General features: G+C 47.6%; 1 protein-coding gene across 5 annotated transcripts in view; it reads right to left on the bottom strand.

Annotated features, from left to right (window-relative positions):
- C21H6orf89 (chromosome 21 C6orf89 homolog) overlaps nucleotides 1-9237 on the bottom strand; it is a 35147-nt gene that overhangs the window by 6195 nt on the left and 19715 nt on the right. For all 5 annotated transcript variants that reach the window (XM_021221373.1, XM_029533027.1, XM_029533024.1 and 2 more), the window contains 3 exons: nucleotides 2510-2664; nucleotides 2257-2396; nucleotides 170-299 (listed from right to left, as the gene is read on the bottom strand). In XM_021221373.1, the coding sequence (XP_021077032.1) occupies nucleotides 170-299; nucleotides 2257-2396; nucleotides 2510-2664 (425 nt within the window). The remainder of the gene's footprint in view (nucleotides 1-169; nucleotides 300-2256; nucleotides 2397-2509; nucleotides 2665-9237) is intronic.

Genomic DNA, 9237 nt, shown 5'->3' with positions numbered 1-9237 from the left:
CTCATCTGCAACCGAGACCCGTTCCACGCAGATAGGAGACCCCACAAAGGAGGCAGTCTGTGGCAGGGAGACCTTCAAGTCACCCTCTAAGTCTGTATGCAGAGAAGGCCTTCATCATCTCAGTCGGGGAAGCTCTACATACACCCAGGTCCTCCCAGACATGTCTTACCTTGCTACCCACCACAGGTTCCGGCTGGATCAGGAAGCATTTGTTTAAGGAGGAGTCTTTTGGAAATGGAAGTTGGGTAAAAACAGGGAAAAGTTCCTGTAAAATCTGTGATCTGTTTAGAGGTCTTCTCCTGGAAAGGTGTGAAACAGAAGCAAGTCAGCAGCAGGTTAGCTGCCCCACGGCAGGAGGGAGGGCGGCATGGGCAGGAGGGCGGGCGGCGTGGGGTGGGCAGCTCAGCGGGTATAGAGGGGAAAAGCTGGACTCTGCCTTTCACTTGTTTTTTTAAACAATTATTTAAAAATTTTTTTATTGATGTAGTTGGACATGGTAGCCTATGCCTTTAATCCCTGCACTTGGGAGACAGAGGCAGGTGGATCTATATGAGTTTGAGGCCAGCCTGGTCTAGACAGTGAATTCCAGGACAGTCAGGGCTACATGGTAAGTCTTGTCTCTTAAAAAAAAGTGTGTGTGTGTATGGGCCACAGAGGGCAGAGAGGGAGTTAGAGTTACAGGAGCTCTGCTGTGGTGCTGGGAACCATCCCGTCCTCTGGAGCAGCAAGCACTCCGCTGCTGAGCCTGTTTGGTCTTTCTGGGACAGGGCTCGCGGATCCCAGCTGGCCTCTTATTTACTTTGTAGCTGAGTATAATCATTACCCATCCTCCTGCCTCCACAGCCCAGTGCAGGGATTACTGGCACTCATCATCTCACGCAGCAGGACCATGCCCGAAGTACGGGATCCAGGATGGCAGTCTGGCAGACTCGAGATGCTGTGCCAGAGGTGGGCACAGAGAGAAGCCGTACCATCAGCTATATGTGTGGACTGAATGTTAAGTTCCAGCTGAAGGCACACACAGAACAGGAATCCACTCATTCTATCTTAGAGAAGAAGCTGAAGCTGAAGTGACACGGGGGAGAGAAACTGAGGAAGGGAGAGAGGGGCAAAGACAGAGTGGGAGACTGTGTGCAGCCCGGGCAGTCTGGGAAACTGGGCATTCTACCACACACATAGACGGCACATTTAAAGAAAGGTGGGTGGCCAGGGAGATGGCTTGGCGGGCAGAGGAGCTAATGTGAAACCCTGACAACCTGAGCCCAGCCCTTGGATCTCATAAATTAGCCGGGTAGAACCAACCCCTAAGATTTGTCCCCTGACCCCCACAACTGAGGGGGATGGAGTTAAGAGTTAAGCAGTTAAGAGCACTGGCTGCTCTTCCAGAGGTCCTGAGTTCAATTCCCAGCAACCACATGGTGGCTCACAGCCATCTGTAATGGGATCCAATGCCCTCTTCTGGTGTGCCTGACGACAGCTACAGTGCACTCACATACATAAAATAAAAGACAAGTTATCCAACAAAAACCCTCAGGTGAAGTTTTAATTTTTCCTTTGAACCAGTTCTCCATGGAAGCTGGCTCTTCCTGGGAGCCTCAGCCTTAATGAATGGCTCCTGTTTCCTGCAGGACACAGAAGGACTTGGAAAGCCAACCAGTTTCAATCTTGCGTGTGAGCTCAGGACACCGACTTAAGTTCTCTGAATCTCTTGTGATCTGCACAGTGGGACAAGAATCCCACGGGATGCAGTTTGTCTGTCTGCTATGCTTTCTCTTCAGCCCTCAGCCCCCCTGAGCCTTCTCCACAGAACAAGGTTAAACAGACCAGGCTCATGGTGGCTGGAATGACAATGTCTCCCACAGGCTTAGCTGTTTGAATACCTGGTCCTCAGTTGTTAGGACTGTTCTGGGGAAGCTTAGGAGAGGTGGCCTTGCTAAAGGTGTGTCACTTTGAGGGTTTAAAGACTCTTCTTGGTTCAGGAGATAACTCTTATTCCTCTGGAAATACAAGCCCAAATAAACAGCTTGGTCACAGCATTTTGTCACAGCACTAGAAAAGTTCCTAAGACCAAGAGCTTCTGCCCAGCAGGGCCCTTCCCTGGCTGCCCTGTTCCCCTCCTCCCTGCGCTCCATGTGGGTTGACTGGGCTTCTGTCCTTGACTTGAAGGTGCTGTGAGCTGACCAGCTGGGACTGCTCTCACTGCTTGACATCTGCCTGCCCCTCACTGCTTGCACGCTAGGCAGTCTTCCCACTTACCATGGGTAAGGAAATGGGAACCACCTCTCAGGAAAGCAGCGCCACCACTTGGTGAAAAAGCCCTCGGTGAAGCCCTCTGTGACTTCAGGGTACTGACATGAGAAACTCTGAATCTCTGCAGACAACAGAGGCTGTCCTGTCTTAGTGACACAGAGAGAGAGAGAAGGCCACAATTAGTTACCTCAGCTTGGCAGGGCTTGATCCAGCCTTTTATGGGCAGGCTGTCCATAGGACAACCTGGCTTCTTACTTACCTTGATCACCAGAGGACGGAGTCTCTCAAAATTCTTCGGAGTGTCTTCTGGGAGCGTTACCTTGAGGGGTAATATCTGGGCACAGCCAGTGCAGTTGGCAGGGATGGGCTCTGACTTGTTCTGCTCACAATTATATGGTGACCAAGGGTCAAAGTCTGAGAGGAAGACACAGAGAGCAGACAGAAACAGAACAGGTAGTGAGCACAGTAGCCCAGGACAAGAGAAGACGGAAGAGCAGCAGTTTCCTCTGGAGAGCTCTGGGAAGGAGAGGCGCTTCTCCTCACACGCTTTCCCATACTTTGTGGAAAGGCTCAACACGCACATGCATTTCCTAAACCAAACCCCTCAGCAGAGCAGGACAGCTGCAACAGGCATTCAGCTACACAGCTCTCCTAGTCTCTAACCTGACACGCCTGCCGTCGTCAGCACAGGGTGGGGCAGTGTCAAGAGGCTCCTGGTGCATGGACACACACATGTATTCTGGTGTGGCCTGCACCCTCAGTTCTTATACACACCTGGGTGGGGCCAAGATGACCTTGGAAAGGAAGAGTGAGGTGAGACAGACGGATGGAAACTCTCTCTGGGCATTTTTGGCACGGTGAACTGCCTCGTCTATAAGCAGTGTTCCACCTCACCTCGAAAGGGACGTGCTCCTACCAATTGGTGCTTCCAATTCCAAGGATGGTAATGTGGTCAGGACAGGAGTCCCACCCAGACCTGAGCTTAGGTGGCAGCCAGCTGCCTGGTACTCCTTGGGTTCTGTGACGGATCCTTACCCACAGCCTCTTTTTATCATGTTCTAACCTATTATTTTATTAGTTACTTCCTGTTCTATGCTAAGAGCTGTGTTTGTTTCCAAGATGTTTCACAAGAGAATTCTAGAGAGCTCCTACAACAGAAAGACAACACAACCACGGGTGGCTGAGACAATTGGCCTTTTAAACCAATACACACACTTGGAAAACTGTTCCTCAACTGGGCATGGTGGCACATGCCCTCAATCCCAGCACGTGGGAGGCAAGGCAGGAGGATCTCTAAGTACAAGGCCAGCCTGGTCTACGGACTGAATTCCAGAACACCCAGGGCTTCACAGAGAAACCTGTCTCAAAAACCAAAACAAATTAGAACAGAAAACTATTCAATAGAACATTCTGAGACAGACAGACAGACAGAACACTTTTTTTTCCTTCTAAAGACAGTGGCAGGTGCAGGATTCTCACCAGAAGGGACTGCAGTGTGCACTCCGTTTTCTGAGTCTCGGACCAGACACAGTGCCTGGCTTCCTTTGAGAGCTGTCTCCACTTCCAAGGCTCTCAGGCAGATGCTACAGCTTTCCTGTGAAACACCTCGTCCCCTCAGGGCTCTCTAGGGCCCGTTGGAATCCCGAGGGCCACCTGTTTACGTGTGGCACATAGCAGGCTGCCAAGTTACACATTTTTCTTCCCTTCTTGAATATTCTCAAATGTTTCTTATTAAGAATGAAATATAGCCAGGCGTGGTGGCCCATGCCTTTGATCCCAGCACTCGGAAGGCAGAGGCAGGTGGATTTCTGAGTTCGAGGCCAGCCTGGTCTACAGAGTGAGTTGTAGGACAGCCAGGGCTACACAGAGAAACCCTGTCTCGAAAAACAAAAAGAATGAAATATGATGAGTTCTTGTCAAAAGACAAGAATTCTCTCCAGGTAACAGATGCACAAGGAAGCATAAATAAAGAGAAGTTGGCATGAAGCAAAAGAGAACAAGGGAAAGAGCCCCCCCCCCCAACCTCATGGAGTTGGCCTGCCTCAGCTTGCTCAGTGTGAGGCTCCTTTCTCAGCTCCCAGAACAGACCTGTATGTGCATAAGAAGTTCCCAAGGCACATTAGATGTGGGAAGAGCACTAGGGACAGAAGGGGACAGCGCTGCAGCAAAATGTGAGGAGGACTTCAGGATGCCTAGCGCTCCTCCCACAGGAACTTGAAAATCAGGAGCTTTTGAGCATAGGTTTCCAGATGTTTTAGGAAAATTATTCTAGGTTGCGACAAGGGTGTCCTGAGAGAAAGGCCGGTCAGAGGAAGGCCTGGTTCTATCTTGGTTTTACCCTTTGTTAAGGAGCACTTGATGAGAAGAGACAGTGCTGAGAAGCCAGAGGTGTGGAGTAGACTGCTTGAACTACAGGCCTTCCCTGGTGTCTGCAGGGTTGACACTGCCTTGTCCAGGGAGCGCCAGCATGGGAGAGCTGCAGACTTCCTCACACTGAGCACCACATTGCAGACCTGGTCTGTCAGCATCAGTTAACTATGAAAATCTTCCCGGGGAGGGGGTGAGAGATGAGTGCCAGGACAAGGGGGAATCTTCTAATCAGGGCAGATGCTTGGTGGGCTGGCAGCCGCAGCTCTGAACCTTTACCTGTGACTTGGGGTTTCGGCTTGGTTTGGGGGTGTTGGGGGTGGAGCATGGCAGGCATGCATTCCACTGTGGAGCTATGCCCAGAGGCCTGTGACGGTTCAGTTTTCTCGTGAGGTGATGGTGTCCAGGTGGGAGGCCTTGGCAAGTGCTGACAGAAACACTAAGAAACTGGGGACCAAGAGGAAACCCTGGGGTGCCGCTCCCTAAGTCTAAGCGATCCACACCAGTGCTAATAGGGGCTGGACACAGGGGAACAGTACAAGAGGTAATTAATATCTCAGTATGTAAATGTCATAAGCTTCCTGGCCAGGAGTGGTGGCACATGGCTGCAATCCCAGCTTCTTGGGAGGCTGAGGCAGGAGGATTGTGACTTTGAGGTTAGCCAAAGCCACACAGCAAGCCCTCACCTCAAAAATAAACAAAACAAAACAAAAACCAGTTTTCTTATTCTTCTAGCCATGATGTCAGCTGAAGTGGAAAAAGGACCCGATTCACACTAACAGCAGGGACTTACCAAGGGCACGACCGAGCAATGAGCACACGTGCTATGATCCTGACAGAAAACCAGACTCCATGTGAATGCACTGCAGTGTGGAAGAGGTTGCTCTGGCCTGAGCAGTGAGGCCTGTGGAGACACTGCTTGTCTCACAGGTCACATGGTGCGTCCGTCCCCAGGGAGGAAGCACTCGTGGGGACAGAAGCCATGGGAGAACTTGCTGTACTTTCCCCACTTAATTTTGCTTTGAACTCAAAATTGTTCTGGAAACTAAAGTTTACTTTTTGTTTAATCTCCTGGAATGTGATCCAGAAGTGCCTGGTTTCCCTATTACAGGAAGGCTGAACAGTGCCTTGCAGAGAAAATATGCTAATCATTTTTATTCAGGCATGGATAAAAATGTTGCTGACTGAGGTCAGTGTGAATAAACCAACAGCACATACTGAATAGAGGGTCTTTAAACAGGAGCGCCGGGCGTGTGGCACACACCTTTAATCCCAGCACTTGGGAGGCAGAGGCAGGCGGATTTCTGAGTTCGAGGCCAGCCTGGTCTACAGAGTGAGTTCCAGGACAGCCAGGGCTACACAGAGAAACCCTGTCTCGAAAAACCAAAAAAAAAAAACCAAAAAACAAACAGGAGCACACGTAGGATAGAGTTATGTGTTAATTATACAACTACTGCAGAGCCAGGCCCTGGGCCTCCTTCAACGACAAAGAGTAACCACAGTGTGGGGAGGACTGGGTCTTACAGATGCTCACACATCCAAGGGGTCTGGCACCCTCACATAGTCATATGTGCAGGCAAAACATGATGTACATAAAAATAAACAACTCTTCAAAAAAAAAAAAAGAATCAGGAATTTCTATCTGCAGGAAAGAAGTAACTGATCTCTAATCTTGCAATATATACAGAAGTAAATTCCAGATTATTTAAAGATATGAATGATACAAATTTAAAGAATAACTAGAGAAAAATAGGACATAGGACATGATTTTTATTATATTGCTATTATTAGCATTTTACTTTTATGGATGTGTTGTCCGAATGTATGTTTGTGTACTATATGTATACCTGGTGTCCGAAGGAGCCAGAAAAGGATTGAAGTTACAGAGGTTGTGGTGGGTGTTGGGAATTGAACCTGGGTCCTCTGGAAGAGCAGGAAGTGCTCTTAACCACTGAGCCATCTCTCTAGCACTTTTTGATCTTGTCTCTTTTCTTTTCTTTTCTTTTCTTTTCTTTTCTTTTCTTTTCTTTTCTTTTCTTTTCTCTTTTCTTTTCTTTTCTTTTCAGACAGGATCCCTCTAGGTAGCCCTGGCTGTCCTGGAACTGGTTATATAGATCAAGCTGGTCTTGAATTGAGAGACTCGCCTGTCTCCATCTCCTGAGTTCTGAGATTAAAGGCCTTTGCAACACCACCCTCCCTTCCACTTTTAGAGACAAGGTTGTTTTAGGGACAGGCTAGCCTGGAATGTATTATATAGACCAGGCTGGCCTTGATCTCACAGAGATCTGCCCCTCACGTGCTTGGATTAAATGCCTGGCCTTGTGTGTTTGTTTTTGTTTTTAAAACCAAAGTCTTACTGGGTAGTGAGTGGCTTACAGTCACCAGGGGTTTAGCACAAGCTTGATCCCTTGAGGCCATGGTAGGAGAAAACTGGCTCCAGAAAGCTGTTCTCTAATCTTGACATGTGCACTATTGTGCACAAGCACACACACATAAAAATAAATAATTGGAGGGAGAGAGAGAGAGAGAGAGAGAGAGAGAGAATGAATGAGAGTCTTGGCTTTGAACTTGTGATACTTCCTTCTGTCTCGACTGCCCATAGGCTGTGATTACAATTATATCTGGCTCCGGGGCTGGCGAGATGGCTCAGTGGGTAAGAGCACTGACTGCTCTTCCGAAGGTCCTGAGTTCAAATCCCAGAAACCACATGGTGGCTTACAACCACCCATAATGAGTTCTGATACCCTCTTCTGGTTCGTCTGAAGTCAGCTACAGTGTACTTACAGTGTATAACAATAAATAAGTCTTTTTTTAAAAAAAAATTATATCTGGCTCCAAGATTATAGAGTACTTGTATGTAATTGTATGTGTATATGAACACTCCATAGTGTAGTATCAAAACAAAACCTGGAAACTAGCTAAATTACAGGATGGTATAAACATAAAATCCTTCAAAATTATACAATGGGTTGAATAGCACCACCACCACCACCACCACCCCCACCCTGGCCCCGACAGCCCTAATTCCTGTCCTTTCTGGATTTGCAAACAGTATCCTTGCAGATACAGTTACCATGGGGCCATACTGATGCAGAGCCCCCTGAACCCAATCTGAATGCTGCCGTGACAACAGGAGAGGACACACAAACCCACAGAGCAAAGATAGCGTGAGAGGATGGAGACAGACAGCGAGTGGGGCCACAAGTGGGCCACAAGCAAGGGCAGTCAAAGCTGCTACCGGCCACCGTGCCAAGGGCTGTTGCAAGCAAACATTTCGTTTCAGAACCCTGGCTCCCACAATTTCCAAAGGATAATTTGTGTTGTTTGGAGCCATCCAGATTGTAACACTTTGTTTTGGTAGAATTAGAAATTAGCATTGTGTCTAGGTAATAATACTATACATATAGTTGTTAATATATATATATGGCCTAAGAAGGATCATATATATTATGTATAAAAGCAGGTTTTAGGCCAAGTGTGGTGGTGCATGTACAGTAATCCTAGCACTTACTAAGAATATCATGAAGGCCATCCTGGGATATTGAGTAAGACCCTGTTTAAAATAAACACACACATACACACATACACATACACACACACACACACACACACACACACACATATATATATATATATATATATATATATATATATATATATATATATATATGAATGAGTATGGCTTAAGCCCAAGCCCTGGATTCAACCTTAGCATTAAATTAAAAAGGAGGGCTTTTTCATATGCAAAAGTGTTCATGTGTGTGCAAATGTGCATGTACATATACGAACATGCATATGGAGGATAGAAGACAGCCCTGACCTCAGCCCTCAATAATGCCACCCTCAGAAACACCATCCAAGCACCCAAGCCTGGCTTCCCCAGCACTGGGATCACAAGTGTGCACCCTCATGCCTGCTGCTCTCACACGAGTTCCAGGTACAAAACGCAGGTCCTCATGCTCACAGCGCAAGCACTTCACCAACTAAATGAGCCACCCCTCCAGCCCCAGTGAGTATTTTTATTTTTAAAAAAAATGTTTTAGTTAGGTATGGTGGTGCTTGCCTTTAATCCCAGCACTTGGAAGGCAGAGGCAGGCATATCTGAGTTCAAGACTAGCCTAAGTCTACACAGGGAGTTTCAGGTCACCAAACACACACTGACAGCTTGTCCCAAAATCAATCAATCAATTAAAAAACCAAACCAAAATGAAAAATGCTTTAATTGCTTCACAGTCTTTTGGCCAAGGTCATGTACAAAAATATTTTAAATTATTTTTATTGCTGCTTATGAGTATATGTGTGATACGTGTGTGGGCATTCTTGCCACAGTGTGCATGTAGAGGCCAGAGAACAACTTTATGGAGTCCGGTCTCTCCTTCCACCTTTCTGTGGGTTCTGGGAATCAAACTCAGGCTGACAGGCTCACAAGGCAAGCATCTTTACTCCGGGACCCAGTGTGCCAGCCCAAGAGTATTTTTCTTAAGAACAAACTATGTCTCTTAGCCAGGCAGTGATGGTGCAGGCCTTTAATCCCAGCACTTGGGAGGCAGAGGCAGGCAGATTTCTGAGTTCAAAGCCAGACTGGTCTACAGAGTGAGTTCCAGGACAGCCAAGACTACA

Source organism: Mus pahari, chromosome 21 (genome assembly GCF_900095145.1).
Source record: "Mus pahari chromosome 21, PAHARI_EIJ_v1.1, whole genome shotgun sequence".
Classification (NCBI taxonomy): Eukaryota; Metazoa; Chordata; class Mammalia; order Rodentia; family Muridae; genus Mus; species Mus pahari.
Note: the sequence above shows the minus strand (reverse complement) of the source record. Positions and strands in the feature narration are given on the sequence as shown.